This window comes from Nycticebus coucang, chromosome 3 (genome assembly GCF_027406575.1).
Source record: "Nycticebus coucang isolate mNycCou1 chromosome 3, mNycCou1.pri, whole genome shotgun sequence".
Lineage (NCBI taxonomy): Eukaryota > Metazoa > Chordata > Mammalia > Primates > Lorisidae > Nycticebus > Nycticebus coucang.
The window spans coordinates 78,220,191-78,238,450 of record NC_069782.1 but is presented as its reverse complement, the minus strand read 5'-3'; the positions used below and the strand labels follow the sequence as shown (position 1 = coordinate 78,238,450).

Here is an 18,260-nt window from a genome sequence, read left to right as displayed (position 1 = left end):
GAGAGCATGCTCAGCTTATTGTATGAGCCAGTCTTGATGCCAGAACACAACAAAGTTAGCACAAGAAATGAAAATGTACAGGCTAGTCTTATTCATAAACATGGTCACAAAACTCCTAACTCTGATATTAGCTAATTGAACCAGGCCAGGGTGAATGCCCTGGACTTGGATCTGAAGACACACTAGAAGGTTGTGGAGGGAAGGTGCAAGGCCCAGAGCCTGGGCTCCCTGTGCACAGCAGGAAAGGGGAGGTGCAGACGCGGCCACACTGCCCCCTGCTCAGTGAGATAACACCCTCGTGCTACCACAATTGCTATCCCTTCTGAAGTGCTGTGCCCCTGCTCGGGCAGCTCGGCTGAAAGGCATTCTTGCCACCAGCATGGCCCAGGAATTGCTTGTGCAGGATCCCATCAGGCTCGCTCTGCCTGTAGCTAGGCTGACACTGGGGACCATCCTATACCCCAAAGAACCCACCCTTCAGGTCACCTGGTGCTTTTAGGTTTAAGAAAAGAAACAATTAGTAAGAACCAGATGCTAAAACCTAAAACAAAATGAAATGTAATAATATAAAAGCTGAAGACTGAGAGGAGAAAATTTAAAAGAAAAAAAATCCCAAATGTCTTGTTCTGCCTATAGTGAGTAGAGTAAGGACAGAGATGCATGCACTGCCTTTGGCCATTGGGGGTCACTGACAGCTTAGTATAAATTGTGGGGACCGACAGGTGGTGGAGTGTGAATGGAAGGCTGGAAGTAGAGATACTTGGTAGACTTTTGAAGAAGAAAAGGGGGGGGGGGTGGCACTTCAGGACTTTCAGTTTTGTGTTTTAAGTTGGGAGAGACTTAAATATGATTTTTTGTTTTGAGATAGAGTCTCAATCTGTCACCTGGGTAGTGCCGTGGCATCATAGCTCGCAGCAACCTCAAACTCCTGGGTTCAAAAAATCCTCTTCCCTTAGCTTCCCCAGTAGCTGGGATTACAGGCCCCCACCACAATGCCCGGGTATTTTTTAGAGACAGGGTCTCACTCTTGCTCAGGCTGATTTCAAACTCCTGAGCTCAAGCAATTACCTCTCCGCCTCCCAGAGTGCTGGGATTACAGTTGTGAGCCACCACACCCGACTAAGAGACTTAAATATGATTGTAGGTGGGGATGAAGAAGCAGTAAAAATGAGGCAGAAGAAACCATGAACGGAATAGATCTTCAAAGAAGATGAGGGCTGAGTTTTGGAGATGAGAGAGTAGGTCAGAGGGGAAAGGGTGGGATTCCTGATGACTGGTGTGAGGCTGGGAGCAAGAGGAAGTTGTGAGGAAAGGAGAAAGGAGAAGTTGAGATGTAGGGAGGAATAGCACATTGAGGGCATCCAAGTCGTTGACTTCTACATTAGCCAAGAAGGGACAGACTAGCTCATTTCTAAGAGTTGGGTGGTCTCAGAGGTGGAAAGGGAACAATACATTATTTGTTGGGTATTAAAACAAATCTAATTCAGACATCTTAATAGAGTCCATAGTATGGGGTTATGTGACAACAATCAAATGATTCAATTATTCATGTTTCCCAAAATTCTGATCTTTGATAGTATATAATTTCTTGAAACTAGGCAACCTTGAATGTGTGTGGCAATTTATTCCTGTTTTAATGCTCTGGAAAAGAAATGGGAGAGGCTAGAAACTTTGGAGGGAAGAGTAAACTTTGGGGGGAAGAGTGATGTTACGAGACTGAGAGGCTCATCCCTATCTTTCTCAGAACTGAGACTGGCGTATGGCTCATTGAATGAGCGCCTTCATGAATGTGAGCATGCATCCTGAGTGTGCAGGGCTCTTGGTGTCCTACAGACATGGATGTTGGGGTGCCATCCCCAGGCCCCCATACCCTACTAAACCTGCATCTGTCCACTCTGGCTGTCCCAGGAGGTAGCTGCCCCACCTCTGTGTGTACCTTTGGGCAGTGCCTATGCTTATAAGGACTGGAAATCTGTGACTCTGTTCCTGGATTAAGAGCCTTCCACTTATTTTACCTTGGTTTAGTTTGTATTCATTCTTTTAAAAAAAAAATTTAATGAATTTTTTGGGCGGTGCCTGTGGCTCAGTGGAGTAGGGCGCCGGCCCCATATGCTGGAGGTGGCAAGTTCAAACCCAGCCCTGGCCAAAGACTGAAAAAAAAAAAAAATAATAATAATAATTAATGAATTTTTATTAAGTATTCAGTGTGTTATGTGTGAGGTTAGCCTTGGAATTAGAGAGTGACAGTCCCTGCTTTTACAGGCCTCCTGATAAACTCTTGTTCACTGGGGCTTTTTTGCATTCCGTCTTCAGTAAGAGGACAAAGCCATGGTCACTTGTGAGGCTGATGATTGATCCTATAGGTCACGGTCCACAGCAGATGCCCATGGGGACCCAACATGGACGGGAAGGAGTGGGCTTCACAGTCCGACTGAGCAGCTTTGAAACCAGTCTCTGCCAATTACAAAAAGGGTGATTCCAGAACAGTTACTTAGTTTCTCTGAGCCTCACTCTCTATCTACTGAATGCCTATGATGATCTCTGGGGTCTTGGCTGGCTCCTCTTGCCTGCAGTAAGTGGTATCAGTTACAAGTAGAGACTGCTTTGGCTGCTATACAAGTGTACTCTTACAGTCCCACATACGAACCTTCTATGTGCCGGGCCTTCAGAAATGTCAGTATTTAGAGATGAAAATAGCAGAGCTCTCTAAAGGGAGATGGAAATGAGACGTGAAGGCACACACACCATCGCTCTGCCCAGAGGCATGGTTAGCAGCTGCATTTGTTGACTGTGAATGCAGACAACCTGACTGATAAACTTCACCTTCAGAAGGAATCTCAATGAATTTCATATCTTTGTGTCATTTACAATTTTGTCATGCAAGAGAAGGCGATGTGGGTTGGGATGAGGCAACAAGAAAGTGTTTTCATGTACATGTGTGTGTACAGTCAACACAGGGAAAAGCCTGAAAGTCAGGACGGGGCTTCTCATGGTGAGTGGAGCCTGTCGTTCAACTGGTCTGCCTCAGCCTCTATTTTCTCATCTGTAATGTGGGAATGCCAGCATTTGCCTTGCAGGATCCAGAGAGGATGAGATGCATTTGTCATGTGGACACTTGGGCTGTGGGCCAGGGCTGGACAGACATGGCTGACAGTGCAGGTGTCCTTGGTGGAACTCTAGACCCACAGTGAAGTGCCAGGTAGCAGCAGAGATGGGGAAAGATAACCTTCCTCTAGGGGAGGCTCCCTCTCTGCTCCAGTGTCAGTAGAGCTGATCTGATTCCAAAGCTGGCAAATAGTGCTGGTGATTCCGAGTCAAAGGGTAATCTCCAGCATCTCACCTACTCTTGTTGCCTGCAAACCCTTCTTTGCCCATGCCTTTGTTTTAGTGTGTGACTGTTCTGTCTTTCAGCTCTGGATGAATACAGCAGACAACCTGGAGCTTACTCTCTTTTCCCATCTTATGGAAATTCTTCAATCACCAAGGTAGGCTGGGCTCTGGCAGCGTGAGGCTTAGAACTAAAGGCTTCATTCCAAGATAGAAACTGAGAGGGTAGGAGGGTCAGTGGCTTCTTCTTGCTCCTGGGCATTGAGTCCCCAGGTGAGAGCATGCCCTACCCAGAGGTTTGCTCACATATTCAGACACGTCTGTCTCTTCTGATGTCTCAGGACGGCAAGGGCCATGGGGCTCAGAGGCCTCTCTAGCCCTTCTCTGGTGCGTACTTGGGGTTCAGCAAATACAGCCAGTGAGGTTCTACTCTCCCTTTGGATTCTGATGTTCTCCAAGTCACTACTTGAATTAGACAGAGCTTTTTCAGTTGTAAATGGCAGGAATACAACACAAGCCAGATGAATAAAGGAAAAATGGAAGGAAAGAAGGTAGAGAGGAGAGTGAGGGAGAAAAGAAGGAGAGGAGGGAGAAAAGAAGGAGAGAAGGAAGATGACAGAGGGAATTCATTAGCTCGTTCAGTTGAAAGGAGCACATCTTTGCGGTGTGTGTGTCAGTTTCCCTGAGCTTTGCCACCCTCTGGTCTCCGCTTCCTCCATGCGGTCTTGGTGTTGGCAGGTTTTCTTCTGCAGCAGCCAGGTGGCTTCTTGACAGCTCCTTAGGGGATATCCTCAGCTTAGCACAGTCAGCAGAGAGAGAATGTTTTTAATTCAATAGTCCTAGCTCTAGGATTGAGTCTCACTGGGCCAACTTGGATCCCAAGGCCAAGCTGGGAGCATGGCTTCCCCTCTGCAGAGGGTGGAAGGGAATTGCAAAGAGATGCTTCCCAAAGCTAGCCAGGAGCTGTGATCAGAATAAGAGAGCAGGGAGGGTAGGAGGCCCACCCGTCACCCCACCTGCCTCCTCGGGGCTCAGGCTGGTCTAGTGATCAATGGCACCTTTGATGTTTTGAATGTATTTGTAAACATCTTTTCATTCAGGCAGTTATTATTGAATATCCATTATAAGCTCACGACATGTCATACCCTTTCCTTAGTGCTGAAATTCAAAGATGAGTAAAACACAGCCCTGTTGAAAAAGAATAGAAGGAAGTGTCTGCTGGATGCTGTGATAGGAAACGTGCAGGGGGAGATGGGATTTCTAGGTGGAAGAAGGTCTCCCTGTCAAGGCCATTACTACAGGGCATTCTCAGAACAGGGCCGCTTCTGTCTCTTTTGTGTATGAGGGGTGTGGAGCTCAGTAGGATGTAATGTGGTAATACCAAAAAAAGTTCACGAGGAGCAACCCACCCAAATTCACGCTTCTTCACCTTACCCTCCTCCTACCTTTCACTTGCCTTCTGCGCCTGTGCCTGTTGTTTTCTTTTCTTTTCTTCTTCTTCTTCTTTTTTTTTTAATTGAGACAGTGTCACTTTGTGGCCCTCAGTAGAGTGCTGTGGCATCATAGCTCACAGCAGCCTCTAACTCTTGGGCTTAAGCGATTCTCCTGCCTCAACCTCTCAAGTGGCTGGGACTACAGGCACCTGCCACAATGCCTGGCTTTTTATTTTTTTGGTAGAGATAGGGTCTCACTCTGGCCCAGAGCTAGTCTCAGACCTCTGAGTTCAGGGCAATCCACCCGCCTCTGCCGCCCAGAGTGCTAGGATTATAGATGTGAGTCATCACACCCAGCCTATACCTGTTGTTTTCTACAAAACAGACTTTTACCCTGGGAGTGTTTTCTTTGGGGCAAGCAGAATTTACTGGAAATTGGGTTTGTGATTATCCTAAGGAGAGGGATGTGGATACTTGAATTCTTTTTCTCCTTTGGCCCCAAGTGGCATGTTCATCCACTTTGTGGTCTGGGCCGGGCAGGAAGATGCACACACCAACAGGCTAGCAGAGGACCCGTGCTCCAGGCTGTTGGGAAGTGCTCCTTGGTCACATGAGTGTCTGCTGTCTTTGTTCTGAGTTTTCTGAAGCCAGCAGCTAGTTTTCTCTGAGGCTCGAAATTTAAAAATCAATAATTGGGGTTTGTCTTTGAAGGTGGTTTCCGGGGGAGGGGGCTGCTGGTGGGGGGGGAGGTATAAGCCTCAGCGACTCAGGCACTCGGCAGACACATATTCGATGGTGTCTGACAGCATCTTGACGAGTTGCCAAGAGAGCACTGGAGTCAGAGGGCCACGGAACAAGCCTAGCTTGGAAAACCTTTTTAGCAGAAACACAACAAATTTGGTTCATTCCAGTAAAAGCTTTTACTGCCTCTCTTCTGGGCTCACCAGGGAAGGACCTAGAAATGCTGAAGTTGCTCACAAGGCAGGGCTGATACCTAAGCTCGTCTTCCTCTTCAATGAGCCAAACCTCACCCCTGCCAAGATCTCCACCATCATCGCCATCTTGGGTTGTCAGTTGAGAGGCCACTTCAGTGTCCAGGACTTACTCAGGTACCACACTGAGCCTCTCAGGGGGATGGGCAGGGCCTCTGGGCTATTTTACAAAGGAATACAGCCCCCAGCTATCTCCTGACCATACTCAACTCACTAGTTGGAGCCTTCTAGAAGTTTTTGCTCAGGATTGAGTGTTGGAGAAAGGGATGGGTTTACTGGAGTCCACATGGGACCAGGAGGTTTCCCCAGCAGGGCTGTGTACTCAGATTCCCCTACCATGCCCAAGAATTCAAGAATCTTCACAAGCACAGCCATGCTCACCACAGGTAACCAGTATTTGTGCTTCTCACAGACTTCCCAAAGAACAGTCCCCACTGGCACCACATTTAGTCTTTTTCTTTCCTCATCATTCTTTGATATATTGATATGGTAGAGTCATAATTAACATCTCTGATGAATCCTGACAGAGTTTAGAAGTCTCTGGAAATACTGTATCGATCACAGAATAAGGTGATTCCCTCAAACTCTCACTTGAGCCACATTTGGGTGACTCCATGTAAAAAACACTAATTTATGCTCAGCAGACCAGGCTGAGCCAACCCTGGAGCATGTCCTTCTCTCTCTGTTGCATAAAGGATCGGGCTGTCTATTGTGTACACCCTCAAGCCTTCGTCAATGAGTGAGAGGCAGATCTGTGTGGATGGAGCCCTGGACCCTTCTGTGCCTGGTGAGAAGACCTTTCCCAGCTGCCAGTCTAAAAGCAGCAGAACAACCCTCATGGAGTCTCCGAGGGATGGGTGTTGTGGGGATAATTTACAGAGGGAAGGGCTGAGGCAAAGAAAGGGAAAGGCACCCAGAGCTGAGCCAGGGTTAACTTGGGTTACCAGGCAGGGGCTTAGGAGGCTGCGGTTTTATGATGAGGGTCACAGATGAAATCAAATCATATATTCCTGTTTGAAAATCTAGAATGGCTTCCAAAGCCTCCAGTATAAAAATCAGTCTTCTGCAGACCAGCAGGCAGGATCCATCATGCCTCGGCCTCTGCCTCCTGCCCTACTTTAGTCTCTTCCCCCACCTCCTTTTCTGTGAGCCCCACAAGCCATGGCCTACTCTCCGTCCCTGCAGCTCTCTCTAAATTAATGTCGTCTCCTCCCCTATTAGACTAGCCATTCCCAGCCCCAGCAAGCCAGACTAAGTACCCACCTCTGTGCTTCTGAAGCTCCCTGGATTTGCCAGAACATGGAGATGTGTAATTCATGTCTTCGAATCTCCCTCTCTGCTCAACCGGATGCAGAACAGCAGTCCTGTCTTGCTCAGCATTCCCTCGGCAAGGACAGTGTGGAAGGAACAATTACCACAGTTTGGTCCTGGGCCCTCCTTATCTGCACTGTCCAAGATGGGAGCCTCTCAGCAAACATGTGCTCATTTAAATGTAAATTAATTAAAATTAAATGTAATTAAAAATCTAAATCCTCACTCATACACTAGTCATATAGGAAGTGCTCAATAACCACCTGAGGCTGGTGGCTGCTCTACTGGACAGGGCAGATATAAAACAGCCTGATCACACAAAAGGATGCTCGTGAACAGCATTACTTATGAGTAGTTTGAAAAATTTGTTTTATATCTTACCTTTAGATCAAGCCTGAAAGTAGGAATTACTATTCCCATTTTGCAAATGGAGATACTGAGACTCCACAGATGAGGAGCTTTAATCAGAGATGCAGCCAGAATCGAAACAGAGGGAAATCTGACTCTGCTTGTCCAAGCTGCACCTTCAGTCCTAGTTCTGCAGCCTGTGGTGTGCCGGGGTTACCAGGCAGTGGGTTGGGAGGTGGCAGTTTTATCATGAGGGTCACAAATCAAATCAAATCATATATTCCTGCTTGAAAACCTAGGATGGTCATAAAATGACTGGAAACCAATGGAAAGTAAATGGATTCTGGGCCAGCAGTGAGGTTGTTAGTCAACCTTCCCTTCCATATGGACTTTGTTCTACAACATGTTTAACCCAATGTGCTTTTTACATTGTTAAAAGGTCTTTCAGGCCTTTAATAACACTTTAAAAGTCAATTACTTCTTCCCCTGGGTCTGTATACCTCTGCTATGATTCAAGTTCTATATTTAGTGTGACACAGGTATGAGAAAGCCCTAGTCTGGAAGTGAGTTGAAAGAAAGCCAAGAGAAAGAAGACCATGGTCTTTATTCTGCTCCCAATAACTCATGTAATACTGGCACATACTGGTGCTCACAAAATACTGGTGCTCACAAAATGTTGCAGTCTAGGATAGTTTTTTTTCCTTGAGGCAGAGTCTCACTCTGTCACACTGGGTAGAGTGCCGTAGCATCATAGCTCACAGCAACCTCGAACTCTTGGGCTCAAGCAATCCTCTTTCCTCAGTCTCCCAAGTAGCTGGGACTACAGATGCCTGCCACAACACCTGACTGGTTGTTCTATTTTTAGCAGATACAGGGTCTTACTCTCGCTCAGGCTGGTCTCAAACTCCCGAGTTCAAGCAATCTACCCTCCTTGGCTTCTCAGAGTGCTCGGATTACAAGCGTGAGCCACTGCACCCAGCCCAGCCTACGATAGTTTTTAGAAAATTCTTCTACTAAAAAATAGATTTGCCCTTATAATTTTAAGGATTTTTTTTCTTTTTTTGAGGATGAGCAGCATTGAAGACATCTCCAGTTAGAGAAAACTTTAGGAACATTTTCTGAAATTCTTTATAAGCACTGCATTGAAGTCTAGACTCAAACGCCAAAATCTGAGTCCCATCCATGCCACAATTCTTGGGTGAACTAAGCATTTGGTGAATATGATTGCTTACTGTAGCAATGTGATGTCTCTCTACATCCGTTTGCTCTCAAATCTGAATTCTGTTTTGTAGCTCGAAGCCAAACATCTGGAAAGACAATCTGGCTCAGGAACCAGTTGCTGGAGATGCTGCTTGGTGTAATATCTTCCCCCCAACTTCATCTATCCTCTGAGTAAGTAGCTCCAAGAAGAGCAATTTGGCACCAAGTTGGTTCATACAGGTTGCAATATTAAACCTTTTTTTAATGAAAAGTTTAGCGTCTCTGAGTCTGTTTCCTACGATGTGTTTCCTTTATACTCATCAGAAAGAAAATTATATTCTCTCCACCCAATAAACCAGACTTTGGCCCTAAGATATTTGGATGCAAATGTTCAATGGGTATGAGGAACTAGAAACAGATTTGGTATAATTGCAATAAACTCTTTGTCACCATTGCTGTGTGTAATTGTTATTGTTTTGGCAGTTGGGACAATTACTGTTTTTGATGTCCTGTATTTGGCAGACAGTGGAGTGGAGAAATGGTTAGCCTAAACAACATCTATCAAGGAAAAGGCTTTCCAAATTCTTCTGCTATTTACTGTTAGTGATTTAGTTATTTTTCCAAGTTGGAAGAGGTATCTATCTACCTTCAATTAACTTTCATCATAATGTGTAATCATGAAGCTGATTCCATTAACTTGGCCCCTGCTGCCCCCCGGAAGTAATTCATTCAACATCTCTTTGTCGAGTACCAACTGTGTGTCAGTGCTTTTGCCGGCTCTTAGGAGGCAGTGCTGAGTGAGTCAGCCCACATCCTTGCTCTGGCTAAGTGCATGTCTTTGTGTGCATGTGTGTTTGAGGGCAGTGGTGAGGCGTTACCCTTTGGTGAATTAGCCTGGCAAATAGTATTTAGACATTTGCCAGCTTATAGGTCTTCACATTCCTAGATTCAAAACATGGTAGAACAGGGAGATGCTTTGGAAATGAGCTGGTTCTTCCTTCTTCATCTTTTTGAAAGGGCACGTAATGCAGCACTTAACAGCTAGACTCTGGGTAAGACCATCTTCGTTTTAATCCTGGCTCTGCCACCTCCCAGGGACTTGAGCCTCTTTCTATTCATATCTCTGTGAAAAGAAAAATAGTACCTTTGATAGATGGATGTAGTGAGGGTGAAATGAATTAATGTGTGGATATCCCAGAGAATGTGCCTGGGATGCTATAAATATTCTCTAAGTAAACTGCTACTGTCACCAATACCATCATCACTCACCACCACCATCATCCACATCAACACTAAGAGAAATGATCAGAGCACAGCAGGAGCCGCATTGGTAAACATCAGAGGCAAGTCTTTAAGAGAGGATGGGCTCCTCTGTTCACTCTTAGCACCTACCTGTGCTTAGCTCATCCCACTGAACCCCAGACACACGCTTACTGTACTGGTCCATTAGGTGGTGCTTAGGACACTGCCCAGGGTCCTCCCCTGCCTTCCAGAAGCCCGGGTCCTTCGCTAAACTGATCATCTTAACTGAATTGGCTACCTCCTTCAGTTCCTTACAGTAGTCTCCAGATTCATCATTTTGAAGTTCGTTTTTGAAAGTGACAGTTCATCATGGATTTTTTATTTTTGTCTAAATGGATAAAAATGCACAAATGTTAGACTATTCCACTTAAATATTTATAGAGTCTATAAAAAGGGAGGTGAATAATCATTATGTGTTTTATATGACTATGATGATGATAATTAAATTAGATGGGTGGCTTTTCATACACTACTGTGTACATATAAATAGCAGTTAAGTAGGTATATTAAAAGAGGCATGTATATTTTTATATGTATCAGTACATAGTTTCCAGTTGCTTTGAAAAGCTATGGCCAATGGATCTAATGCTTGCCAGCGTTTTATTTACCATTCTTTTGAAATGCAACAAGTGCTTCAATAAGTATCATCCAAATGGTACCCTTAACTTGTCTTTCCTAGGTGACTTGTGAGGCTGTAAAATTCGTATTTTCTCACTTGCTCACAGACTGATGGCATGTATTGCCCCTCCAGGTTGAAGGAATCACTGTTTCTGAGCCTGGGCCCCGACTGGTTCCTGCTGCTCCTACAAGGCCACCTGCATCCAAGTACCACCGTGCTGGCCTTAAAGCTGCTGCTGCACTTTCTGGCAAACCCCTCCCTCCGTGGGCGATTTAAAGATGGCCTGTGTGCAGGATCCTGGGTGGAACACAGTGCCAAGGGAGTGGACATCGTGATGGGTGAGCATGAGGACCGTTGTGTCCAGCAAGGAGGGCACCACCTGGTCCTGAGGTGTGAGTGAGGACCAGTCAGGACTCTCCCCACTTGGGAGCTATGTGGCTCCCTGCAGTGGGATCACCTTGACCCCAGACTCCAAGGCCTCCTCACTGCCTTCGCAGCCTCCCTGCCTCCAGGCACCGGAGGCCACCTCTGTTCCTCACAGGTTGCGGGCTCTCTTCTCCGGCACTGTACACTCTGCTTCTCTTCCTGGGACGCCTCAAAGGAAGATCCCGATGCCACTTCCCAGGAGAGGAGAGTACCCCTGAATCACAGCAGCTCTCTTATGTGCTGTCTGCCTCTATTATTTTCCTCTATAGCGCTTATCACAAGTCATAAGCGTGTATTTATTTGAGTACTTATTAATAATTGTTTAATGTCTGACCTTCTTACCACATTGTAAGCTTAATCAGTGTCCAGAATTCTGTACGTTTGGCAAAAACCCCATGTCCTCATTGCCTAGTACAAAGTGGCCTTGTGGCCTCCTACCTGGCAAGCATCAGGCCTCTGGTTCTGAGTAAATGAATGAGCGTGCCCACACAGGGAAGGAGTTATGGCTGAGCACTTTCCGGTTCTCATCTGTATGATGTATATTTCTACCCAGGGTTTCTATGGTGTGGGTGGGTGCAGGGGGATCCCTCACATGTCCAGTCCCCTCCTTGATCAACAGCTGTTCTCAACTGGATTTTATGCTGCTCCCCTCTAACAGACAACCTGAAGAGCCACCCTCCACTGCCTGAGCAGAGCTCCTGCCTGCTTCCTGGGTTCCGGGTCTTGAACGACTTTCTGGCCCACCATATTCACATCCCAGAAGTCTACCTCATCGTGGCCGCCTTCCTCCTGCAGACGCCGCTTACAGAGCTGATGGATGGCCCCGAAGTAGGTCCTTGGGACAGCCCTGGCACAGAGCATCACCCTTGCTTTTCTGATTCCATCTGACTAAAGCAGTTCCCAAGCCCCTCTCTGCTTATCTCCCTTTACTTTTCCCAGCCGGGACTGTGTCCTGATCCGCTTCCTCCCCTATCATCCAGGCATCTGTGGCTGGCTCTCCAAAGTCCTGCTACCCACCCATCCACTTCCTCAGCTTCCGCCTCCCACCATCCCTCCAGGCAGGTCTCTGATTTAGATTGGTCCATTTTCAAATCTTCCCTTACTAGACACGGCTGGGGAAGTTACGCGATGCTGGAGGTGGCGTTGTCTCTGTACCTCACCCTCCACCATCCACTTATGCTGTGACCCTCCTTGTAACCTCTCCACTGCCCCCAGGAAAGGAGACTTCCCATGGCAGACCTGGGAGTCCTTCAGCACCTTCTCTACGAGATCTAACCTTACAGTTACTCTTTTTTCTTTCTGCACTTTCGGTTCTCAATTTCTATTGATTCTTTCCTCCTAAACCATAGTTTGTTAAACCGTATTCCACTTAAAACCAGTGCTGCTCCTTGAGTCACAACATCTGACCAACTGCTGCCCTGTTTTTTTTATCATTTCCCTGAGCTTCCTCAGCCACAGTTCTCCAAAGAGGCATCTGAGCTCGCTATATGCACGTTCCCACCATCTGCTCCCTCACCTGCTTGCACACAGCCCATGGGTTCATTTGATTTTGTTCCTGCAGGACCGGGTTCAGACCCCATAGCTGGCACCAAGGTGTCTGATCCTGGGCGTCCTGGCTTCTCTTTCTCATCAGGCTGCAAGTCGCCAGCCCATTATCTGTGACTCTGCTACATCATCTCCCCAGTGAGACCAGCTGCTTTGCTCACCCGGCTGAGCTCTTACTGAGTCCTTGTTCCCACCATCACCCCCCTGAGTGGAGTGTGCACCCTCAGCTCTCAGCTCAGATGCTGCCTCCTGCTTAGAACCCCCTTGGCAGAGGGGAGCACTCCCTCCTTCCTTCATGCCTCGGGATACCTCTACCTCATGGGGCACTGACACGTGTACCTGTTTGCCTTCCTATTTAGTTACTGAACACCTGGAGAACCAACCCAGCTGCACTTGCCTTCCGGGCACCTGACAAATAGCAGAATCAGAAATTGTTTCCTGGTCTCAATTAAATTGAAATAAACTGAATTGAAATGAAATAGAGGAGGGGCAGGGCTTTGCCAGTGTAAGATGAAAAAACCTGCCGCTCTTGCCTATCCTTATAGTTGAGAGATTTAAATCTTGATACAGACTGATAGTATTACAGGGTCACAGTTCAAAATAAAGTTCTTACTGTGCTATGCTAAAGTCACTGAGAAAACCCTAAATTTTTATTTCTCTAACATACTGTAGGAAACAAACATCTGTTAAGTGTTGGGATCCACACTGGATGTTTTACATATTTTATTTTGCTTGATATTTAAACAATCCCATGGGGGATATAATGTGATTTTTGTTTCACAGAGAAAGAAACTGAACTGCCAAGAAGCTGAATAGCTTGCCTGAGCTCAGCCACTAAAAAGGCAAAGTCGGACCCTTTAGATTCTAAACGCCATACTCTCTCCTCTCCACTCTGCACTCTCCCCTGAAACCTTGGAATTCTTCACATGTTTATATAATCTCATTTAGAAAAATTTAGGAAAGTTGGTTAGGACATTGAGTGCTTGTGATGTCAGACCAAAAGGAAGAAACCTTTGCAAGTGGCTGGGGTAGGGGTTTCCTTCAGTTCCTTCTTAGAGGTGAGTTTTCTTCATGTACCGTCTACTGGGTGGGACCGTTCATATGGGCTCGCCACCGAGGCAGCTACTATGCTATTCTGTTCTTCCCACCAGAGCCCCCTGGAAACTTGACACCCTGGCTGCAAAGCTGGTCCCCGCATGCAGGCATGGGTCTTCTCACAGCCCCTGCCTCTTTCAGGACAGCCTTGAGGCCATGCTTCAGTGGCTCCTGCAGAAGCACCATCAGGAAGAAGTCCTCCGGGCTGGGCTGTGCATGGAAGGTGCCCTACTACTCCTGGAAATGTTGAAAGCCACCATGAACCAGGTGAGACCCACTCCCCACATGTAGCCCCAAGTGGTTCTAATGGGAAGGCCAGTGCAGAGGAATCGCCTTGACTTTTCCTAGCAGCTTCCCAACTAGCAAGATGAAATAGATGAGGCAGGTAGGTTCGTAGAGTCAGGTGCACAACCAAAACCCAGACTTATAATCCTCAAGAAGCAAATAAAGCTCCTTTTGGGGACATCTATTTCCCATTTGTTTTAACATTAAGCTTTCTTTACTGCCTTCAGTCAAACTTTTCTGAGGACAAGCCGATTTCTACCAAGACAGGCGGGCCTAGCCCGTGTGTGACCATGAGGGGGAGGACTGTCACAGAAGGCAGGTGGCCACCAGCTGCAGGCACAGCCTGGAGAGGCTTCCACAGTGGGTAGCCTTTGCTTGGGGCTTTAAGGTCCATTAGAGATGACTGGAGGGGTCATCTCAGACATGGAGCCAAGTCCATGTGGCCCCAGAGCAGGAGGAATTAATGAATGGTGAGCCAGGTCAGCGAGAGCGAGCAGGAGAGGCTGAAAATGTCCAACCTTACTCTGCAGATGCAAAGGGCAACTGGAGGCTTATCATGAGGGGGAACTTGCTGCTTTTGTAAAATGACATGTGATTCCCTTTCACATTTAAACAAAAGAGAAAACCAGTGAGTAAAAATCACCTGACACATATGCTCCCAGAAATGAGCTCTTTGAACTTGAGTGGAATATCCTTCTGGACACCTCTCCAAGATTACGAACGGTGCATCCTCACAGAGGACGTGACCACAAGACCACATATACTCCTTGGCCCTTTGTTTTCAACATTCGTGGCCATCTTTCCATGTCAATCATCTGTATTTGTAATAATCATTTATCCTGGGTTTTTTTTTTTAATGTTTATTGTTACAAAATGGTTGCAATGAACTTTCTTAATTTACTTCCTAGCTTAATGAACTCCTTAACATAAAGTCTGGGATATGGAATAGCGGGTCAAAGCAAACTGCCTGCTCTTTCTTTTAGATGCACTTCTTTATTTTTATTTTTTATTAAATCATAGCTGTGTACATTGATGCAATTATGGGGTACAATGTGCTGCTTTTATATACACGTTGAAATACTTTCATCAAACTGGTCAACATAGCCTTCACCGCATTTTCTTAGTTATTGTGTTAAGATGTTTATATTCTACACTTAGTAGATTTAACATGTAGTCTTGTAAAATGCACCATAGGTGTGGTTCCACCAATTACCCTCCCTCCACCCAGCCTCCTCCCTCCCCTCCCCCTCCTCTTTCCCCTTCATCTTGGGCTGTAGTTGGGTTATAGCATTCATATAGAAATGTGGGTGCTTATAAATTGGTTTCATAGTAGGGCTGAGTACATTGAATACTATTTCTTCCATTCTTGAGATACTCTGCTAAGAAGAATATGTTCCAGCTCCATCCAAGTAAACATAAAAGAGGTAAAGTCTCCATCTTTTTTAAGGCTGCATAATATTCCATGGTGTACATATACCACAGTTTATGGATAGATGCACTTCTTAGAAAGAAAGATCACATTAGCCATTACAGGTACATGGCCCACCAGCTAACCTCTATCTCAGTGTCTTGTGTAGAAGTGCTCAGCCTCAATAACACGGCCAAGTTGAGGATGGTTTCATAGTTGAGATGTTTTGCATTTGTCATTACTGAAACCACATTTCATTTGCTTATTATCTCTATTTATTTTGTTCCGTCTCTATTTATTTTACTATGAATTACTTATTTATGTCTATTGCTAATTTTTCTGTGTGTATATTAAATTATGCTAAGAAAGTATAGAACCCACTTGTTTCCCTTTTTAAAACACATATTTTTTTCATTTTTTTTTTAATTTCTTTTTTTTTTATTAAATCATAACTGTATACAATGATATGATTATGGGGCATCATACACTCACTTCATAAATCATTTTTGTTAAAATTTTTTAGTGTACCATTAGATGATCATATGCCTTTTTTCTTTTAACCAGTGACCTATGATGAATTATATCAATAGATTTCTTTGCATTCTTGCAAGTTCTCATTTACTCACTCTGTTCTTATTCTGTTTGTAAATATTTTATTTATGATTTTGTATGCATGTTTATAAATAATATTAGCTTGCATTTTCCTTTTTACTATATGTTTGTCAGGTTTTGATGTCAGTGCTATGCTAGTTTTGTATTTAAAACAGACTGCTTTTATTCTTTATACTCAAGAAGATATTAAATCCACAATTCTTACACTATTCAAATTGTTCCTATGAAACTGGGCCTAAATTTGTTTCATGATTATTGACTTGTTTAGGCTTGTAACTGACTCTCTTCAGTTAATCGATGTTTGAAAATAATTTACCATTTATTTAACTTGCACAAAGGGTCTCTCTCTTTTAATTCATTTTATTATCTGGGTATTTCCCATTTCTTAGGCTCAGTTTGTGTGTCCACATTCTCTCTTTACCTGCCTCTCCTCTTACTCAAGGAGCTGAAGGCTTGTGCTTTATTTAAAGTACATCTCCTGGGTGGTACCTGTGGCTCAAAGGAGTAGGGCGCCGGCCCCATATACCGGAGGTGCAGGGTTCAAACCTAGCCCTGGCCAAAAAAAAAAAAAAAATTACAAAGTACATCTCTTTGGATTCAATTATCAGTATCCTGATTCTTTTTTCCCTGTCATTTTCTAAGATTTTGATTTTGCCGTCTTCATTTTTTTGTTGTTGTTGCTTTCTAGAATTTGTGTGTTTGTGGGTTTAAAGATCTCTTGGATTTATATTTTTCAAATCCACATGGTTGAGCTTCTTGTGTTTTATTTTTGTTATCTATTTCTAGTTTTGTTTTTGCCCTGGTCAGATTATGTGATCTGTACATTTTCCATCTTTGATAAATTTATTCATGGCTCCATTGTAGGACGAACATGCAACTAATTTTTTTGGGGGGGGTGAAAAGACATACATTTTCTGTTTGTAGTGTAAGGAATGTGTTATCTATATAATCAATTAATGTAATTAAAAATAAAGCAAATAAAAGTAATACCATGAAAGTACTGAAAACAAAGAAAATATAAAATATGCTGAGAGAAGTAAAAATAAAAGACCAAGTATTTATATCATAATAGCAAACATAAAAAGATTAAATTCCTACATACGCCAAGTCATGGAAGAAGCCCAAGTGCCCATTGACCCACAAATGAATTAATAAATTGTATATATGTACACCAGGAATATTATGCAGCCTTAAAGAAAGATGGAGACTTTACCTCTTTTATGTTTACATGGATGGAACCGGAACATATTCTTCTTAGTAAAGTATCTCAAGAATGGAAGAAAAAGTATCCAGTGTACTCAGCCCTACTATGAAACTAATTTATAAGCACTACACTTCCATACGAAAGCTATAACTCAACTACAGGCCAAGATGAAGCGGGGAGAGGTGGGGGAGGGGAGGGGGAGGATGGGCGGAGGGAGGGTAATTGGTGGAACCACACCTATGGTGCATTTTACAAGGCTACATGTCAAATCTATTAAGTGTAGAGTATAAATGTCTTAACACAGTAATTAAGAAAGTGTGGTGAAGGCTATGTTAACCAGTTTGTTATAAGTATTTCAAATTGCATATAAAACCAGCACATTGTACCCCATAAATGTGTTAATTTACATAGCTATGATTTCATAAAAAAATGAAGATGTGACTTTTAGATTGAGTAAAAGGAAGCCCCCTCAGGTCCTGCACTGCCTTTCATGAAGTGTGCCTCAGCCCTCTGCAGGAGCTGAAGACAGCCCCTGCGAGCAGACGTTCCCTGCCAGTGTGCTACAGTTCCTTGGCCTCGTGCACCGCACTTACCCCCAGGACCCCTCATGGAGAGCTCCCGAGTTCCTCCAGACCCTGGCCACAGCCACCTTCCCCCTGGGAAGCCAGAAGGTAGGACATGCTGCAGCCCCGCCCCTAGGAGAGCAGGTGTGAGCTTCATCACCCCTCAAGGTCGAAGGGAAAAATTCCTGCCCACCCTCCAAAATTAAATACATTTTAAGGCAACGTGGAATAAACATCTTGGGTAATTTTCCTTTTCTTGACTGAGGTGCTACTCAAGGTCATTTTCAACTCTGAGATTCAACCACTTTTTTTTTTTTTTTTGACTTGTTAAGAATCTCAGTAGTGAGAAATCTGCAGGTGGATCAAGTTCAATTCTATATGGAACACCCACACACAGATGGTGGGAAACAATGAATCCCACTGCAGGAAGCCTGTGGCCTGTGCACCGACAGGAGAGGCCAGTCCTGGCAGAACATCCTGCTCAGTCTCTGGTTCTCAGGATCTTGCCCTGTTTGCAGGTCCCTTGGGTCACAACTTGCGTCTCCTTCCTGGCAGTGGATTCGCTTGCAGAGGCCCAGCTCAGGGCCAGA

The 18,260-nt window shown here is 44.9% G+C and overlaps 1 protein-coding gene across 3 annotated transcripts in view; it reads left to right on the top strand.

The window, feature by feature from the left end:
- The window catches only part of WDFY4 (WDFY family member 4), a 296,529-nt gene that overhangs the window by 127,365 nt on the left and 150,904 nt on the right, over positions 1-18,260 (top strand). For 2 of the 3 annotated variants that reach the window (XM_053584972.1, XM_053584973.1), the window contains 8 exons: positions 3,412-3,485; positions 5,708-5,869; positions 6,448-6,539; positions 8,704-8,803; positions 10,665-10,870; positions 11,617-11,786; positions 13,740-13,865; positions 17,614-17,778. In XM_053584972.1, coding sequence (XP_053440947.1) covers positions 3,412-3,485; positions 5,708-5,869; positions 6,448-6,539; positions 8,704-8,803; positions 10,665-10,870; positions 11,617-11,786; positions 13,740-13,865; positions 17,614-17,778 — 1,095 coding nt within the window. Of the gene's footprint in view, positions 1-3,411; positions 3,486-5,707; positions 5,870-6,447; positions 6,540-8,703; positions 8,808-10,664; positions 10,871-11,616; positions 11,787-13,739; positions 13,866-17,613; positions 17,779-18,260 lie in introns of those variants that run through there. The other variant, XM_053584974.1, reaches the window with a different exon arrangement.